This window comes from Hippichthys cyanospilos, chromosome 9 (genome assembly GCF_059441005.1).
Source record: "Hippichthys cyanospilos isolate Australia breed blue-spotted pipefish chromosome 9, RoL_Hcya_1.0, whole genome shotgun sequence".
NCBI classification, from domain to species: Eukaryota; Metazoa; Chordata; class Actinopteri; order Syngnathiformes; family Syngnathidae; genus Hippichthys; species Hippichthys cyanospilos.
Window position 1 is genome coordinate 16875148 of NC_142377.1, and position 19627 is coordinate 16894774.

The 19627-nt window shown below is 39.4% G+C and overlaps 3 protein-coding genes across 5 annotated transcripts; 2 read left to right on the top strand and 1 right to left on the bottom strand.

Annotated features, from left to right (window-relative positions):
* Positions 1-1439: 1439 nt before the first annotated feature.
* Positions 1440-8943, top strand: LOC148419176 (synaptoporin-like). Its single transcript, XM_088423184.1, has 6 exons — positions 1440-1472; positions 1594-1659; positions 5576-5700; positions 6515-6713; positions 6850-7041; positions 7323-8943. The coding sequence occupies exons 1-6, from the start codon at positions 1455-1457 to the stop codon at positions 7572-7574; spliced, it is 852 nt and encodes a 283-aa protein (XP_088279310.1). The 5' UTR covers positions 1440-1454; the 3' UTR covers positions 7575-8943.
* Positions 8944-9198: 255 nt separating this feature from the next.
* thoc7 (THO complex 7) lies at positions 9199-12343 on the bottom strand. Of its 3 annotated transcripts, none has more exons than XM_088423181.1 (9): positions 12191-12343; positions 10839-10937; positions 10517-10637; positions 10228-10355; positions 10019-10105; positions 9817-9874; positions 9597-9663; positions 9437-9506; positions 9199-9341 (listed from the first exon to the last, which is right to left on the bottom strand). In XM_088423181.1, exons 2-9 carry the CDS (start codon positions 10855-10857, stop codon positions 9280-9282), a joined length of 612 nt encoding a protein of 203 aa, XP_088279307.1. In that variant the 5' UTR covers positions 10858-10937; positions 12191-12343; the 3' UTR covers positions 9199-9279. The 3 variants fall into 3 exon arrangements, with proteins under 3 accessions (XP_088279307.1, XP_088279309.1, XP_088279308.1); XM_088423183.1 differs by having other exon boundaries at positions 10839-10934; positions 12005-12286; XM_088423182.1 differs by having other exon boundaries at positions 12005-12286.
* fbxo42 (F-box protein 42) lies at positions 12142-19113 on the top strand. Its single transcript, XM_088423180.1, has 10 exons — positions 12142-12389; positions 13920-14199; positions 14295-14411; positions 15600-15734; positions 16278-16431; positions 16510-16620; positions 16725-16821; positions 16933-16989; positions 17181-17297; positions 17570-19113. Exons 2-10 carry the CDS (start codon positions 13926-13928, stop codon positions 18620-18622), a joined length of 2115 nt encoding a protein of 704 aa, XP_088279306.1. The 5' UTR covers positions 12142-12389; positions 13920-13925; the 3' UTR covers positions 18623-19113.
* Positions 19114-19627: the final 514 nt, after the last annotated feature.

The following is a 19627-nucleotide window of genomic DNA, read 5'->3' on the forward strand; positions in this document are numbered from 1 at the left end:
GAGTGTGTGCACAAGATAGAGAAGGCAAGCGAGAGAATGGAGTGATGAACAGAAATGAAACTAGAACGATGGTGGATATGTGGTCAAATTAGCAGTGCTGTCAGAATGCTTTGTACTCGGCGTCGTAGAACTGGATCGGACGCTGCGTTTTCCCCACTTTGGTTTTACTCGCACATGCACATTTAAGAACAAAAATATGTTTTTGAAATTCAGTATTTTGAATTTATTATTTTTTATTACCACCTTCCAGACTCAAAAGATTCCCAAAAGAGTGTACGATTAAAAAGCAAGAAAGTACTGAATGTTTATTCATAGCTTCAAATTATTCCACACTATATTTACTGTGTTTATTGTTTATATCACATGTAGCCTATTTTAGCCTCTATTTTATTGTTACTTCAGTTTACAGAGGTTCTCAACCTTTTTTTGGTGATGTGCCCCCTGTAAAATATGTTTTCAGCCTAGTACCCCTTAACAGGTGCAAAGGATTTTGGGGTTAAAAAAACAAACAAAAAAAATTAAAACATGCCATCTGTGTCAGATTTATTAAACCTAAGACTCTTGCATTTGTATTGGTCCACAAAAAAAAATCAACCTTAAGTGTCCTTGTTAGGATCATGGAAAAAAAATCTGTTATCAAAAATAAATAACTTAATAATTAATCAATATTTTTCCTAAAAAATAATCCGCATAAAGTGCCAAACCTATTCCCAAAAAGAAATAATTATAAATCAATATTTGTCCACAGAAAAACATGAAACAAAAAGCATCTTATTTGGGGATTACAGTAGACATGTTCACACAAAAAAAATGTTTGACTCAATTTTTAATATATATTCGTACACATAATAAATATTCAACTGAACGTGTCCTCTTTTGAGATCATAGTAGAGATCTGTTCACAAAAATAAATCATTAACTTGACCAATAACGAGGTGGCATGTGACAAATTGGGTGAAACCATTCTAGTATCTGGCTTTTTAAAATACATAATGATATTGAATTCCTTTGTTTATGAACCTATATTTTCCCGAAATATTCAATTGATTCAATAATTATTTTGAAAAGGTTTTTGCAATTTTATATCTGTTTTTGTACTTTTGTAATGTAATCAAATTATTCTGTATAGTGGCTATCACCGGTGATTATATTTGGTGGTGAAAATAATTTACTATTAAAATACTTCCAATACATCAATATATTCTCATACAATTTTCAATTTTTGAAAACATACCTATTGTGTATAGTTCTGTCATTTAATCGAGATGATCGTCTCAAGAACACGACAATAAGCCAAAGAGGGAGACTCGGTTTCTTTCGGCTGGACTCGGAATCCGAGCCGAAAGTCCCCCCGCCCCAACCGATTGAACCCTCCTATCATTTATTGCTTTGAGTCTCCGTTTTCTGTTTGTTTACATCCAATCAAGCGAGTAGGACGAGGAAGTGCTGCCAGAATGGACACTGCAAATCAGGTCAGTAAATAGCAGCATGCCTGGGACGCGCACATTTTGGAGCGTAATTGCCTGCTGAATTAAACATGGTAATGAAACCCAAAAGACCCATATAGCCTACTTCTTTTGTGTATTTTTGCAGCTTGCATCTTTGGGGAGCTTCCAGGTGCTTAAATTACCTCTGGGATTTATCCGTGTTTTGGAATGGGTGAGTTGGAATATTTAGTTTTGTCTCCGTGTGCTAACTTAATTAAACATGGTTGAGTTACATCATTTGGATTAAATGCGACGCGAGGACGTTTAATTACGTCTCGTCGCATTTTTCAGTCGAACCTTAATTTTTCAATCGCTAATGAGCGCAACATTAATTGGCGATATCGATTAAATTAGCCATACAATACACTGCGGTCGTGAAGCGTGGCTCGATTTTTTGTTTTTCCAAGCAAGAATTGATACCTTGGGGGGCGGGGGTTACCATTCAATTTCGGGCTCCATTCGTGCGTAATTTGGATGCGCCACGCCAGCGCGTTGCACTGGGCCACAAAACATGCAGCATGACGTGAAGGAAGCAATGACATGAAAGTGATGAAAACACAAATATCGGAGTATGTTGCTTGGTTTTACAGTGATGTGAAGCGAACCTCTTTGTGTGCAAGTCTGTTTTTATTTTAAGCTTTCGGATTTATAGATACACACTATCTTCCAAAGGTCTATTCCTGTTTGCAATGTTCTCCATCATGCAACAGTCAGTTTTATTCATAATGAATTTTGCATTAATCACATTTTTTTTACTTCTCTAGATTGTGCTCCTGGGTTAAAGATAAAGGCGAGTGCAATGGAAATGTATTGAATTGCAGCATCTTTTAAGCAATAATTTTATATAGGACACAGGTGTCAAATTCAAGGCCAGGTAGCCAAATTTGGCCCGCCACATCATTTTATGTGGCCCGCAAAATGCTAATTGTGATTTCAGGATTCTGACTAAATCCTCCGCTAAAGTTTATATAGATGCGCATTGTCATTAGTGTCAAAAATTTCTAGCAGATGAGCCAGAAATAAAACGGATGTTACATTATCTATAGTTTAATAACTCAGACATGGATAGCACAGCACTGTTTTATTTATTTATTTATTCAATTGAAAATTGCTTTGCCACGGTTAGGGTGTACATGATTGAGAAAAGGTCAAAAGGCCACTGCTCTCGAACGCCAGTCATTTCTCATTGCACTTTGTTTTTGAATAGGCCATGTAAACAAAGTAAATGTCACAAAGCAGAAGCACACGTTTGTGAGTTAGATAGTTTACGTGACTTCAGGCAAGAAGATCTTTTATTTCCTGGGTGACTGACCGCTATCTCGCTTGGCTAATAATGTGCAACCTTTAATTGTACATCTGATGGACTATCCGGACACTGAAAGTATGTTCCAGAAAGTTTGTTGCATCTTCATTTAAAATTGGAGGTCATTAGCTGTCATATCTGCAAAGAATGCTGATGATGTGTGTGCATGTTGTGTGTGTTTGGCACACAATCTCTGCCTGGCATATTCTGTTCCAAACAGCTGTAAGGTCCGCTTCTCTCCACCATAGACTAACTCATGCAGAAGCTGTCCTTTGAGATGTGCCCAAGCACTTCACTGCATGTGTGTGTGTCACTGTGTGTGTGCGCGCAAGAGTGATGGAATGAGAAAAGCTGCAAAATCGTACAGTTGAATGAACACATGATGCTAATGATATACATTTGCTTATGCATTGAAGCGTCATCATAGCTGCAACATCTCACACACATTTGCAGGAAGTGTATCTTGCGTGACAACGGGGCAACTTGTACCGAAGCAAAATTCAAGTGAATAAAGTCGCAAACAATGAGTTTATCCTTAATTATTTATATATCATTTCTCAAGTGTAAAACGGAGCTGACACAGAATCACAATAATATCATAGTTTGGACCTACCGTCTTTGTCTTAATATGGCATTCTAGGGGCACTGTTATCCTCCCAAGACCCGGCCTGTTCATTTGTGTCCAATGTTGTGTCCATTTTGTCTGAGCAAGACTACAAAGTGAATTCAGAATGTCCTCTACTCAACACACTAGAACTTAGTAGAGTAGCTCCAATGTGTCAAAAGATAGAGACGTAAAACAATGGAACAATGGAACAAATTAAGGGGTTGGGTATCAGGGGAAGTTCAAATGTCAAATATGTTGGTACCAAAAAACCTCATACTGTATAATAAGAAATCAAATCGCCATTGGTAACATTTCATCATTTATATGCATACATTTAACTGTGGAAAGTTTAAAATCTCATGATATGGGCTAGCACTGTCATTGCTTTTAAAAAAAAAAAAATAGAATGACTGGTCCTCACCGGAAAAACCGTTCTGCTTAATCTTGATAAAATGTCCTGTTGTAATTAAGACTAAGCAAAAACATATCAGGCGCCTCAAAGTCCAGGTGATGGAGACGGACCCCTGCCGAATTCGCCACGAGAAGCTACGGACATTAGAAGGCCATCAAAGAAGACGAGTGAAACAAAATCTTAATGGAGATTTTTATGCTTGTGGGCAGCGGAGCCATGCAGAGAGAGAGACTGAAATGAGTTAGTAGGCTAGATGAATCTGGGCTATGCAGGACAAAAAGCACTCCCCGTGCTTGAAGGGATTAGCTTCCACTAAATGAATCCTGAATTTGTTTTTTGACGCTGCTGCTGGGAAAAGATAAGACAAGCGTTTGCCTGTGTGCTGCCGTTAATAAATTGGTTAGAATTTAGGACTTTGTGTCATTTTAATTGGAAAGTTGTATGTCAAATGATCTATCACATACATTCAAACTGCAAGACAATACGGTAGCTCCAACATGGTCCATGTCATGGAAGTCAGGAAAAAGGGGAGATGTTTGTTTTTCATTTCTGTACTTTTTCCGGCTGTTCCAGTGCTCTTTTTTTTTTCTCGCTACGGTTTGCTCCCCGAGGAGCCCAACTGGGAGAGGCAGATAAACAGGCACGGTGCAAGGCTTAGCAGCCACCCTCCCGCTACAATGCCACACTCCCCTGTTCAAAGGCCCCTGCCTGAAATGAGAGGCGCTAAACCCGACTGATAAATCACGGCAAGATGAGACAGCTGCAGGAGGGTGGAGGTGGCTGCTTTACAGAGGGAAAGAGATAATCATCAGGGCTTGTTTGTAACACTTAGAGCGTTTCTTCTTCTCCTCCTCTGGCCACTTGGCTTTTCCCAGCTGGTAATTTGAATCTGGCGTGTCATAGCTGGAAATACAATATGTAGTAGCAGTGTGTGAGTCAATTTAAAACACTGGTTCTCAAATGAGTTTTTTGAAAACACTGCCATTGCTCCAAAAATGAAAGTGCATCAAAACCAGTGATTTCATGATTTTTCGGCATAACGAAGGTCCTAAGTAATCATGTAAATTATTCCACTTTTAAAAGTTTTGGGGAAAAAAAATCCCAATTTTGTCTTCGTTTCTTGATAGAAAAACAATATTTTTTTCTGATGAAAACAGCATGAAACAGCAAAAAATGACAAACATTGTTTGTATTGTAATTGTAAAATCTGATGATTGAAAAGTTTTGATGTGTTGATAGCACAATAACAAGTTTGTTATTATGCCTTCTAAAAAGGTGTGTGTACGTGTGTCCATATTGAAATTATTATCAGTGAACTACAACTATATTTGGTCCGCCAATAAAGCTCAGAAACTACTAAGCCATTATTTTGTTGTGTACAATTGTGAGACAATATAACATGAACTTGGTTTCCTCATCATAAAATAGCTCGCGACAAAAAATATTCTGGCACCGCTGTTCTAGGTCTTTAAAAAAACATGTCCTCCACTTAGAAAAATGAGTGGGATTGGCGCAGTACCATTTTTTTCCAGCAGAGGACGCGCACTCTACTATATTTCCACACCACTACAAATTCATATGCGTGAGAAGTGAATCTACAATTTCAGGACAAATTTACAGCATACACATAAAACATGAGGCTAAATTATCCACCAGGATTGCAAAAACAATCTATTTAAGGTTTTATTCTGATATTGGCTCTTTGGGAAATAACACATTTAGCAAGCAACCACAGACCACACTAAATATCCCCCTCTCTCTCTTAGCTATTTGCCATATTTGCCCTTGCAACATGTGGTGGCTACTCTGGGCAGCTGCGGGTTAGTGTGGACTGTATGGAGAAGGCCAGCAGCAACCTCAGCATTCCCATCGACTTTGCTTATCCTTTCAGGTGAGACACGTTCATCTTCATCTTTGACTTATTAGGTGCCAATCATTGTCAGCCCATTTTTTTCTCCCGAAAATCTGAAAAAAAAAGAAAAAAAAGTCAAGGAAAAAATATAAATACGTACCCAGGATTAAATGCCTCGATTCTTTGGGAACAAAAGTGCGTCCTTGGTATTGAATGAGTTAAAATGCATTTTTGACTTGTATAGCTGTCCAGTTTAAATGAATCTTTGAGGTCTGTAGTCATCAATGGGAGTGAATAATTTTAACATCTTTATTCAGTTTATAATTAATTTACAAAGTTAATTATTTCTCTTTTACAATAAATACCTTTAAAAACATTTTTCCACTTGCTGCCAACTGAAAACGACGTGCTGAGGATTGATTGGTTGTTCTGAGCACTTTGTGCATATGTTGTCATTTTCATTCAAATGCAAGTGGCAAAATATGATTCTTAATCGAACATGATAATTTTGTAACTGAGTTAATTAGGGACAAAATATTGAGATTTACTGGTGAAAATGGCTAAATACTTTTAGTATTAGTTTAAATCCAAATCGTACATTGCTTTCTAAAGCAGTGATTGTTAAAGTGGACTACAACTCCCTCTGGTGGCACATGACAGAACAGCAAAAAGTACGGTTCACTTGTATTTCACATTTTTAAACAAATATGTTGGCAATTTTTTTCTATTTAACTTATATGTGCAAAACATTTTAATGCAGTAATTGTTTGAATACAGTTTTCTTTTTTTATATTTAAATGTGTTAATTTGCAAATGTTGTTTGAATATGATGATTGCGTCTATTTCGCATTAGGTTGAACCAGATATCGTTTGAAGCCCCAATGTGTGCGGGCATGAGGAGGGAGCGCCTCTTTCTTATCGGCGACTTTTCATCCTCCGCCGAATTCTTCGTCACAATTGCAGTCTTTGCCTTCCTCTACTCCCTTGTTGCCACCGTTGTCTACATCTTCTTCTATAACAAATATCACGAAAATAACCGAGGACCACTGATTGTAAGTATCATTAGTTGTGTAAATGTAAAGGTACCATTTGATTGGTTGTTTTTCCAGTTGTTATTATTATTGTTTTGTTTACATTAAGCTTGCTTCCTAAAAATGTTTATGTCTTTTGTGTTTGGGCGTCCTTCAGGATTTTATTGTGACCGTTGTGTTCTCCTTCATGTGGCTGGTCAGCTCCTCTGCTTGGGCCAAAGCTCTGTCTGATGTCAAACTAGCTACTGATCCAGATGAGGTTCAGCTCCTGATAGCTGCCTGTAAGGATCAGACAAATAAATGTGGATCTGTGCAGGATCCACGCTGGTCTGGACTCAACACTTCAGTGGTAAGTAATAAACTTAGCGGAAATGACCAAAAACTGCTGATGGGAAAATGAAGCTTCATGAAACACATGTGGTATTTTTTTTTACTCCTTTAGATGGTGCTCTTTGTTTACAGATAAATGCTAGGGCTGTGGGAATGTATTAAACTTCCCTTGCCTCTTTGAACCAAGACTGCCATCTAGAGGAGATAAAAATATCTCAACTGCTTTATGAAGCTTCATTTGTGTATCGGTACCAAAAGGTCTACCAAATAAATAAATACTGTAAATCTCATTCCCTCCAGGTTTTTGGGTTCCTCAACTTCGTTCTGTGGGCGGGAAACATCTGGTTTGTCTTCAAGGAGACTGGTTGGCACAAGGGTGCTGCCAGGTTTGTGGGCGGGGCTTCTGAGAAGCAAAGCGGTACCTTTACTCAGCAGCCTTATAACCAGGGTAGCTTTGATCAATCAGGAGGCTACAGCACTCAGGGAGACTTGGGCCAGCCGTCTGAGTATAGTCAAGTTGGAGGACCCTCCTCTTACACCAATCAAATGTAATTTGTAGTGATGCACAAATGAAGCTTCCAAAGCACTAGTGATTTTTTTTTTACTCTTCTAGATGACACTTTGGGTTCAAGAGGCAGGGAAATATAATGCGTTTGCACTTCACTCCCATTTATCATTAAACCAAGAGTACCACCAAGAGGACTAAAAAAAATGTCATAAGTGCAATATAAAGCTTCATTTTCCCATCACTAGTAATTTGCCTTTTTATACCTCGAGTGGTACTTCAATATGGCAACGGTGAGTGGCAGAAGAAAAAAATCAGAGAAGACTTTGATGAGTTTGCACCCAATCAAGCCGAGTTTTGTCAGGTATGTTTTTTTTTGTTGTTGTTGTCCTTCTTGGTTCTTTTTGTGTTTTGTTTATGTTGGGTGGGGATTCGGGGTGAATGCAATATGTCATTTGGATGTTGTGTATTTGTTTGGTAATGTTTTTTTTTAACATGTGGATGTTTTGTGTATTTGTATACTGTTTTCCAAAATTTGCAAATGATGTTGACTTTGCGCACGATACTGTATTTCTATGGAGTTTACCAATGTATATTTTATTTATTTATTTTTAACTTAAGCCAGACAGCATGACATGGTATCTCGACTTTATGTTAAAGTATGTCTACAGTTTTTAACCTAACTAAATACATTTTAAAGAGAAAGTCAACTCCGAAATCCAAACATGAAATTCTGGTGTTTGTGAAATTTAAATTAAGCAACAAAAATGCTCTTTTTATGCATTTTAGGGGGTGGCCATTTTCCCATTTGCAGCTTGGTTTACAAGCATCACATGACTAAGCGTGAGTTGTGATTGGTCATTAAGCTCTTAGCAACTATAATGCAATTCACGGGGGGTTCACGTTCCACAAACTAAATCTTAATCTGAATGCTGCATTTTGACTAGTAGGGATACATAGGACATACTATTGTAAATAAAACGTTGTCGGACTTACTCTTTAATAACGCGTCTATGGTTATGTGACTCCATTAAAAAGCTGAGGCGATGTAGGTCATTTTGTTTTGAGCATGTCGAGGATCGTTTCCCTTATTTGTTCATAAGTGGGTGCTCTTGCAACAATTACTGTGAATGTTGTCTATGCTTGTCAGACTTGTTAAAAGAAATACTCAGTAGGGTTTAGCTCTTAGGTATTAAAGCCCAGCCAAAAAAAAAAAAAAGCATTGGTTTCATCACATTGACAAAAAGTTGCTAACTTTTTATTCTAAACAGACAATCAATGAAATGTTTTATATTTTTAAAAAGTGATCATTGAAGTGACTTCATTTGATGCTTGGTGCAAGGATTATGACAAGTGCAACTCTATTGTTGACCCAACTGTACATGCATGTGGTAATAAAATGATTAGTAATGCCCATCTGTGTACTCCAGTTTTGTTGTTGCCATTTCCCAAAAATTTATGCAGAAGTCATGATGTTCCTCTCAGTTCTGATCAGTGAAAGCTGGGATGTGAAGCCAACTGTAAGCATGTCCACTCAATTTCATCGTGCTATTTTGTGTTGACCGATTGTATGTTCAAGCAGGAAGGCCTTAAATGCCCCTCTGCCACATTCAGGTACTTCTTCAAGTCTTCTTAGAAAATGTAACTTTACACAATTAAAAATAACATATGGTACTTTTCACATTTATTCAAAAACACCCCCGCCCTAAAAAGAATACAAAATTGGTTCATTTTCAAAATGAAACTGAGTCTTCATTCGGCGCTCTCAGAAGGACTCTGTTGATTGTTTTCATCTGTGTCTAATTTCTCATCATCTAGGGAGTGAGATCAAAATTATTAGAAAAAACTCAAAACAGGTTGACAGATAATGATGAAATTCTTTGATTAATTAATGTTCTAAATGACTTACTTTCAAGGGTCTGCTGTAGTTCCTGTATGGTACTAAGTAGAACATGAAACTGTTTCTTCCGTAACTCCAACTGAAATCAGACGACATACATTTATTTCCATGACATTCAAATAACACAGAAAAATTAAAAAATATATAGAAAATTAGAGGAGCATATTACTTTTGCATCCACGTTCTCCTTGATGTTAGACAACTGCTGGAGTTCTTTGTCAAGTGCCTCCAACTGCCTACAAGCAAACAATATACAATTTGGAAATATAACATTGAAGAAAATGGTGAGTAATAAAGTAAAACAAAGAGGAACCTTGAGACCTCAGCCTAATAAGGCTCAAATTAAGTGTTGTCATTAGTACAGTAAATACAAGGCGTGATGAACTCACTTGAGTGTTTCGTGACGATTTGGGTGATTCTGTATAACCTTTGCAAGCGCATCATATTCTGTAAGAAGAACATACCACAAAAATGTTATATAGCACCAAACATTTTTATATAATAAAAACCTAATCTGTTTAAATAAATAACAGATTTTTAACAATCAGTTTTTTTAACCAATTTTGAGAACAAGTATGTCAATATTCTTACCTTGACGGTTCTTCCTTACTCTCTTTGCTCTCTGGATTTCCTTTTTGCATTCTGCTATTTTCTCGTGTGCAGAAGTTATATTTTGCTCTGTCAAGAGGAGACAAAAGGGATGCTTGGACTATTGTCTTTCTGTTTTGACACCCAAAGTACGGATAGTGAAAATGGCCTTCAGACATACTCAAAGGAAATAACATGAAAAAACTAATCACCTATATTAGAGTAGATTTTGCCATAATTCTCCATTTCCCTCAGATTCATATCATAGACCATCAGAGTCTTTCCCAAGGAGAATTCACATTGGGCCAATGTCCCAAGCATCCTCTGGTACTGTGTGAAGCTGAAAAATTGTAAAACACACGTCTTCCTTACATTGAAAGCTTGAGATTAACAGATGTTTCGATGCATGCCTGCGCAACAGCATTTATTCGAGCAGGCCATGCATGAAATCCAACAGATAAACACTAAGAGTCAAAACATCAATCTGGCGGGTTTACTTGCCTTTCTTCAGGGGTCCCAGGTGAGTTGCACCACTTGGTGAAGGTTTTAAGCAACAAATTGATTCTCCGATCATCGCCAGCTCCATCGCCGTCGATCAGCAGTCGCTTTCGAATGACTTCGTCTGGAAAACAACCAGAAGACGGTTACGTAGCTCGCAGCTAACACTGCTAAAAGAAAGGGACTGCAGCCTTTTGCGTGTGGAATATCTGTGACTCCGTAAGCGTTATTGGGTGAAAACATATTTTTCTTTCAGAGGTTCGACACAACCCGATTGGATTTTAGCAGACGAACTTAAAAATAATCAGATAAAAACAGTAGCTACCATCTGTGACGGACCCCATGCCTTCGTCAGTATTCTTCTTCTACCGCTTGACCAGGAGCGGAGTGAGCAGGCCAAATGTTGTGGGTTTACTGCCCTCTACTGGACAATAAGCAGATAAAAGTCATTTATGAACTGTATTTAAACAACGCAATACTAACACACACACAAAAAAATAAATTACTGTACTGTATTGCATGCGAGCCCATTACAAACTGTATGTGAATTTTCTAGGTACAGCCCATAGAATTTAGTCAGGTAATCTTTACACTAAATTAGAAATACAAATACCCGTATGAGGTAAAAGTATTTATCAGCACTTGCACTTAAGTGTAAAAATGATTATCGAATTGAAATGCATTTGAAAAAGTATTTGGTAAAACTTATATTCAATTTTAATTGAAACATTAAGTGGACTTTTTCCTCCTGCATTTTAGACTAGTGGTAATATTACAACTGTGTAGATTGGAAATATTTTTAAAATGTAATACATTTCTACCGGAAAAAAACGGCTTCGTTTTTGATCAGCACTTGGGCCTACTACGATTTTGATGGCACATGAGTAATGTATTTTTTTGGGTACTTGTCAAATATTGGAGAACCTATCCATCTCTCCCTCTCTCGCCTTATCTATCTATATATTGAAGTATATTTTCAAAATGATCCTGCTCTATTTGTGTGAATTGTGAATATTGCAACATTAGAATGAATTGATGAATATATGTCGTAATTCCTGCTTTTCGCCGGACAATTGTTTCTCAGCATTTGTGTTTTTTTTTCTTTTTGTTTTGAACTGCGCAATACATCTGGTGTCATTCATATAAGTATTTAGGTAAACTTTTACATCTTAAATGAATCGTTAACTACATCTTTTCTTCTTGTATATTGGAATACTGGTAGTGTTCAAGCTGTGGAGGATATAAAAATGTCTTTAAAGGTTCAAATTTTTAACATTTATAGCAAAAAAACGCTTCTTTTATTGAACACTACTTTGGCATAGTATTGTTTTTATGATCATGACGGTGGCACTATTTGTTGCTTTAAATGGTACTTGTAAAAGAGTGAAGAGTGCGACTATCTGTGTTTACAAGTGGAGGGAGTAAAAGTACGAAATATATAGTCAGAAAAATCAGGTAAACAACTGGTACTTGTATTTTATACCACATTACCTCTGGAAATTATTGTCTGAACTTTTTGGTGTCAATTTCTGTTTGCACAGAGCCCTAATGAGCCTTTTGCGTCCTCAACACCGTATTTCCCAAAAACTTGCTCAAAACAAAGAAACGCAGAACAAACTGTGCGTGAGCTTTTTGCAGGGGCGCGCTCCCCCTCGGGCGTCCAGGCGGGGGACCCACCCAGCCAGCGGAACCGACCCACGGCCGCTGCTGCTGCTTTTGCCCGAGTGTCGCTGTGCTCTCGGTGCTCTGCGGAGGACACAGTTGATAGATGGAAGATGGCGACCGTTTGGAGGCTGCTCAGGACACGCCGGAGCTGATACCCGGGGACGAACGGACCTTTAAAACACAGTCACGGAAGAGCACGTCTTAAACGGCGGTACTGTCGACGCTTTCGCGGTAGAAAGGGCTGAAAGTGACAGCGTCATCCGCAAGAAAGCCCGACTAGAAGACGAGAAGCTAATTAGCGCATAGATTCTGTTGATGCTAACGTTAGCGCAGATTATCAGCGGTACACAAGGAAGTCAGCATCGGTTTACTCGTGTCACTCAGACTGTTGAAGTGTCGGAACGTTGCACCATGAAGCGATTTGAAGGTTTATATGAATTTGGTGGTTGTGTCTCGAATGAAAACGCTGTCTTAGTCATCGCTATCCAAACAGGGTTAGCCAAGATGCTAGTGTTAGCCAGCACTAGTTAGCATAACACTCAGCGGTACGAGCGTTAAAACACATGATTGGAAAGACATTGTCAAAATGCTGCTTTTCTAACGTCCACAGCAGTCGCAGATCGCGTTAGCCTCATTTGCCAACACCAACGAGGTGTTCCGTTATGATGCGATGGCAAAGGTGGTGTGTTGTTGCTAACGAAATAGTGGGATAGAAGTGAGTGGGAAGAAGGGTGAGTGGGCAGCTTGGTCAAGGGTATCACTGTCTCAAACAACGAGAACAATTAAAATCTGCACATGTCCAAAGGTAGCTCAGAAAAGTGTTACAAAGTTTGATTTAGTTCCTGTCATTGGGTTTATTTGAATATACTGTTAGTCTTTACATCTTGGTTGCGGTAAAGAGGTTAATATAGGAGACCTGATTGATTACCAGTACTCACCTTAATAATGGTACTGCAAAATGCAGCATATATACTGCACGGACCGTAAAGAATTAACGTGGACACAATCCAACGCAACAATTTGGAGATGAAACACACAAATTGCTTTAATTGACACTTTTTAAGAGACCAAATCGCATGAGGCACAAGTCATAAATCAAATTTTCAGCTTTTAACGCTCAATTAAAGGTTGAGTCTGGAACAGGTACACAACAGCAGATGTCGGATTTAAACCCTGGTGATGCTCACTTTTGACTTCAAATGAAATGCGTGTTCATTCTGATTCAAACTGAATGTTCTCTGATGGGTTTGTTTGGATTTTTCAGCCTAACTATAGCTCGCTTCACTGACAGTGACACCTCTTCGGATTTTACTTTGAGGGTTGAACCATTGCAAATGGAACAGCACACTTGAAATGAACTTATCCTTTTTTTATCTGCTCCTTGTAGATCTCAATGAGGGTAAATAATACATTACTGACAATGGAACAGCTGAGCAGCCAATTGTCCAATTACTTTTGGTGTCCCGCACAAACATGCTAATTGCTTTAAAGTCTACTGTGTTCACCTAATGTTGATGTTATCATTCAAATTAAATCTCAACATCTCCAATTGTTTAATTTCAAATCTAGTGTAGTGGTGTTTAGAGTGAGACAGTTGAAACATTGATGTCCTGAACCCTAATTTTATGTACCTGATTTTACATTACACCTTATACCTTTTGAATCCCTGTGGGTACTAAGTATTTCTCTTTTATTGAACATCACGCTCATATATCCCCATCTTGTCTCCCCTTACCAACAGACCATAATGTCCCAAACGACCAACCATGATGATGGATACTTTGTTGCCATGGACACAGAGGACAACGGCGCCGACCCTGCTGGAATAAGAGAGGCCCTTGAAGCAAAGATGAGGTCTTATCAGGAAGAAGGGAACATGGATGCTTGTGCCAAAGGTGGAGGGAGAACCATGATGGAGCTGCCAGAGGAAGTCCTTGAATATATTCTGTCCTTTCTGTCACCATACCAGGAGCACAAAACAGCTGCACTTGTATGCAAGCAATGGTATCGCCTCATTAAAGGTAAGTGTTTTTTTTTTTATTTGAATAATGCAGCCTACAAGGAAGGCTACTTAAATGTTAAGAGGTCTCCTGTTGCCAATTTTTTTTCAACTTAGGTGTCGCTTATCAGTGCTATCATGGTTTCATGAGAGCTATCCAGGAGGGAAACATTCAGTGGGAAAGCCGGACATACCCTTATCCAGGAACTCCAATCACTCAGCGCTTTTCACACAGTCAGTATACTTACAGCTGTGCTTTCATGGCAGATTAATGGATCAAATATTCTGTGTTAAATGAAACTAATAAAACTCCTAAACTACTATTTGTAATATATGGCATTTTAAACTTACTGCATCTAAAATTTGCTATACAGTGCTACAATTGATAAGGAAAAAAATCTGCTCCAGAATAGGATTTGTCTGGATTTTAATTTGGAATTAGTGGATATTGAATGTGTTCCATGTATTTACTGCTGTACAAGAGCAAAGAGTTTCATTATAAATCTTAAAATAGTAAACGCTTGGCACAGGACTAGAAAATATTGAAACTCCACATTGATTTTTGAATGTGAGTCACTGAGTTCTCTGAATTACTGTAACTTGTATTTTATTTATCAGAAATTGTCCAAATACTTGGAATTTCATTTCCTCATCAATAAATATTCTCAATTTTCTTTCGTCCTCCGTGGGAACAGCTTTGTGTTGAATCAAAGTAAAACATTTGCATTTACTTTGAAAACAATGACCAACATTGTTTCTATTCCTTGACATGTTATAGAACAAATCTGTAACTGAATGGTACTTCATCTGTTTTCTCCACTGTTAATTTGAAGAAAAAGTTGAATGAAGAAATAGAAACAAAAGCATTTTGAAAATCTAATCTAAATCATTGACAGATTAATCGATTACTAACCCTTTACTGGGCACAGGAACCGCTTTCGGTAGTCTAAAAAGGCAAAATGTCCGAAAGCATCCGTAACACTCATTGCTTAAATTGTAACGTACCCATAAGTGTTGTTTAGGACTTAAAAATTAAAAAAGAAAAACTTGTGCCCAATAAAGGCTGTTGTTGCCTATTTAGACTATCGGCCCAAAGTGGCCGCTCTGCCCAGTAAAGGGTTAAGTAATTCAATGCCGATATTTTCACACATTCCTCTAACCCAATATTGAAAAAATACTGTAAATACCTGGGATTGTATGAATACATATTTGGAATTGATTGAGTTAAATCACTTTTTTCATAGCTCTCCTTGTTGAGTTTTCACGTTTGAGTTTTGATTAAAAGAAATATAGTGGGCATTATGTGACATTTTCTCTGTTGTCAAATACAAAGTTCAAATGATAAAATGTTAAAACACATTTCAGGTCTTCTTTGCTTCTATTTCTCTTTCAACTTTTCTTCAATATCCGCTTTTCTTGCAGGTGCGTGTTATTATGACTCAAACCAGTCCATGTATGTGTTTGGGGGTTGCACTCAGAGTAGCTGTAATGCTGCCTTTAATGATTTATGGAGACTGGACCTCAACAGCAAGGAGTGGATTCGACCTCTCGCTTCAGGTAGTACTTCCTATGGATTTAAAAAAAAAAAAAAAAAGTTCCTTGAAAGGCGAGGCCTATAGCAGTGTCAAAATAAAACAGGGCACTTGAGAGAAATGCTGTTTTCTATTACCATGAACACATTTGATCACATGCTTAACCAAGAGTGTTCGGTTTAGGATTCAGGACATACTGTATTTTTCTTCTGCTGAGTGGAAACAAAACAAGTGATGCTGCCGTTTTTGCAATGGTATTCATTCACACACATGAAGCAATTGGTCACCATCACAGATAGTCTTTGTGACAAACATCAGCGTTTGCCTGCCCATTTTTGCCTGTGGCTCATAAGGGTGACTAAAGTATTACTTTGAGCTATGTAAACAGCAAGGAAAAGAAAATGGTTTCATGCGTTTTTTTTCTTCCCTAAGTATTTATACATGATTATAATTGCTGAACACCCATTCTGAATAACTTGTTGTGCTGCCCTTTTTGGTAAACTGTTAACTTCATGTGGATCCACAAACCAAATTGGAATAGAAGTTTATTCAAAGTTCTTTTCTCCAGGCTCCTATCCATCTCCTAAAGCTGGAGCAACTCTGGTGATGCATAAAGATCTCTTAGTATTGTTTGGAGGCTGGACCAGACCTAGTCCTTATCCACTGCACCAACCAGAGCGATTTTTCGATGAAATCCATACCTACTCACCTTCAAAGAACTGGTGAGCTGGAAGAAATGGACTGCTTGAAAAGTGTTGCATTTGTCCTATTTACAGCGCAATGAAATGTTTTTGTCCTAGGTGGAACTGCATCGTGACGACACAAGGACCGCCACCCATGGCTGGCCACTCTTCATCTGTTATTGGAAATATCATGGTGGTTTTTGGAGGCTCATTAGGAGCACGGCAAATGTACGTTTCTGTTCTTGGATTTGTTTTCGCATTGTACAATACAGAGCATATATTATACATGTTTCCACCTCATTGAAGGCCTAACATTTGTTTGTTGTCATCAGGAGTAATGAGGTGTGGGTTTTGGATCTGGAACAGTGGTCCTGGTCCAAACCAGCCATATCTGGCCCGTGTCCACACCCGCGTGGTGGCCAGTCACAGGTAGCTATCTCAATAGTTTTTTTTTTTTTTTTAAGGCAGTACTTTATTGATTTATTGAAATTAATATTGTTGGCAATGCTAATTATTTTTGAATTCCTGTTTTCCTGACAGATTGTGATTGATGGTCACACGCTGCTCATCTTGGGAGGTTGTGGAGGCCCAAATGCTGTAAGTGTATTTGAGTTGCAGTTTGGCCACCTGTCAACATTTCCATCCACAAACTATCCGCACAAGTACAAGAAAATTGTTAATTCAATAGCTCAATTTACTGTACAATACTGATGAAAAAAATGGCATGCGGGTTACATTGTGGTTGTTTGCAACCTTTTACGGACTGTGTGCTACCTTTTGTGTTAAAGCTCCTCAAGGATGCCTGGCTGCTTCATATAGAGGCACCCACGTGGAGGTGGCAGCAGCTGCAGGTGGAAAATGAGGACCACGGTGCCCCAGAGCTTTGGTGCCACCCAGCTTGCAGAGTAATCCTTGCTAATCAACTTTTAAATTTATACAACGTTACGCTGCTATGCCACGATTCATTGACTACCTTCCTTGACTACCTGTCCCAACATTAATATTCAAGAATCCACCCCTAAACATTCATCTAATGAGTTTTTACAGTATGCGGTAACTTCTGTAATGCCCTAATGTGAGAAATGTGCAATTATCCACCTTGTAGAATATTAGGCGGGCGGGGTCACAGAAATGCTAAATAAACCATTTGTAATGTGTCCTGTTCATCTCTCCCAAGGTGGGCCAGTGTGTGGTGGTCTTCTCACAGGCTCCTTCTGGCCGCGCGCCACTCAGCCCAAGTCTTAACTCTCGGCCCTCCCCCATAAGTGCCATACCCGCCCCTCTGGGCCCAGAACCGCCTTCCTTGCGCTCTCAGTCTCCCGTGCGGAGCGGGGCGGCCGGCGTCGTTCTGGGCGCAGTTGAAGAGGCTCCATGCGTCAATGGCCGTTGGGGCACACTTAGGCCCCGACCTTCAGGCCGAGGAAGTGCCAGAGACGGCAGCCCATCATCTTCCCAGCAGCCGTCTCCTTTACAATGTCCCGACAGCCCACCTCTGGCTCCGCATCCGCCGTTACTGAACGGTTCCTCTCCTTCGCCGCGGACAAGTCCAGCACAAGCTTCATCCCCGCCCCTACGCGCACATCCGCCTGCCTCTACAGACTACAACTGGGAGGCGGCACACCATCCGGAAGTGCCCAGTACTAACGGCCTGCACACCCCACCTGCCGGTTCTCCGCGCACTCCACCAGGAGCGGTTTCCCCAGCTGCCTTACGGCGAGGCCTGGAGGCAGTTAAAAACACATCTTCCTCATCTTTACCGTCTTCGTTATCATCGCCTACCCTTCAAACGCAAGGAGTATCTTCTGGAGGAGGAAGCAGTGGGGCTGGAGCGGCTCCCGCTGGAACTCCTCCGTCTTCCTCCTCTAGCCCCCCACAGGCTGCGGGAGCAGACGGACACGCTATCCCCCCGATTGCGCGGCGCCTCGGCCATCATCCTCCCCAGAGTCTGAACGTAGGTAAACCTTTGTATCAGTCGGTCTGTATCAATTGCAAGCCAATGCAGATGTACGTTTTGGATGTGTCCCGCGCCAAAACTGCGGGCATCGTGGCCTGGAGAGTTTATGGAAACGGGACCCCCCCTGCAGTTACGGGACCCCCGGAGACCAGCCTCCACACTGTGGTGCAGGGCAGGGGGGAGCTTATTATCTTTGGAGGCCTCATGGACAAGAAACAGAATGTGAAGTACTACCCTAAGACAAACGCCTTGTACTTTGTTCGTGCAAAGAGGTAATAATGGAACTCAATGCCAGGGTTGGGATTGGGATTGACCACACAAGGGAACTGACACGTAAGGCCTTTTTCTGTAGGAAGTATTATTGGGCAATCTATTAGATGTTCTACTTCAAATTTCTCCCTCCTGGCTCCTGCAAAATGAATTGTCTTAGCCGCCCTTTGATTAAAAACGTGTCTGTAGAGGCGTCGTTTTTGACCATTGATCCCACATAACATTAGCACCTATTAGGCTCATCTGCCAGGCCATAACATTTCCGCTCCTGTCTTCAGAACTCTTATTGAGGGATGCCGTTGACAGACATGTGACTACCTTGCTTTTGGTATCGTTCTTTAAGCCTGCAATGTTTACATTGAAAACTGTATGTATGTACAGTATGTACGTATGTGTGTGTATGTATGCGCGTGTTTATGCACGGTGGTGGTTAAAGATTATGAGAGATGTGGCACTATACTATAAATATAGTAAATCAATAAAGGCCTCCACGTCTCCTCTCGTGTGCTTGATGTACATACAGTCCCATCTAAACATTTTGATCTTTCACTAAATCCTATAGCCTCAGTTATATTGTATGGTTTTTACTTTCTTTTTTTTTTTTTAAGAGGTGAAAAAGCCGTCTTCACTTTTTAGGACACATCAGCTGACTGGGTAAGAGGCAAGGTACAGCCATGATTGGTTGCCAACCAATTATGGCATTTTTAACAGTTTGATTTTAATCAATTAAAAATGAGTGCTTAATATTGATTGTTTTCATACATCTGATTTTCTTTTTTAAAAAAGCGTGACAGCTTTTTTTTATATTACAAATTTCATACACAAGGCAACTCAATGTTCAAAATAGTACAACAAACTACGCATTACAGTCCCTTGATCAGGCGTTCAGGTTATGTTGTCATGAGCAGTGTGCAAATACTGCATCAGCATGTCTGGTGAATTTGTATCTATGTGAAAATACGTCCTTTAGCGAGTCTGGAAAATACATACTGCTAAGCAAACATAGCTGTA

Excerpts from the sequence above, each read along its gene's own strand:
- LOC148419176 (XM_088423184.1), top strand. Across the intron at positions 1,660-5,575 it reads TTATCCGTGTTTTGGAATGG|CTATTTGCCATATTTGCCCT; the intron begins GTGAGTTGGAAT and ends TCTCTCTCTTAG. Across the intron at positions 5,701-6,514 it reads GACTTTGCTTATCCTTTCAG|GTTGAACCAGATATCGTTTG; the intron begins GTGAGACACGTT and ends ATTTCGCATTAG.
- thoc7 (XM_088423181.1), bottom strand. Across the intron at positions 10,356-10,516 it reads CCTGGGACCCCTGAAGAAAG|CTTCACACAGTACCAGAGGA; the intron begins GCAAGTAAACCC and ends ACAATTTTTCAG. Across the intron at positions 9,875-10,018 it reads AGTAAGGAAGAACCGTCAAG|AATATGATGCGCTTGCAAAG; the intron begins GTAAGAATATTG and ends TTCTTCTTACAG.
- fbxo42 (XM_088423180.1), top strand. The coding sequence starts at position 13,926 with ATGTCCCAAACGACCAACCATGATGATGGATACTTTGTTGCCATGGAC. Across the intron at positions 15,735-16,277 it reads GATTCGACCTCTCGCTTCAG|GCTCCTATCCATCTCCTAAA; the intron begins GTAGTACTTCCT and ends TCTTTTCTCCAG. Across the intron at positions 16,621-16,724 it reads TCATTAGGAGCACGGCAAAT|GAGTAATGAGGTGTGGGTTT; the intron begins GTACGTTTCTGT and ends TGTTGTCATCAG.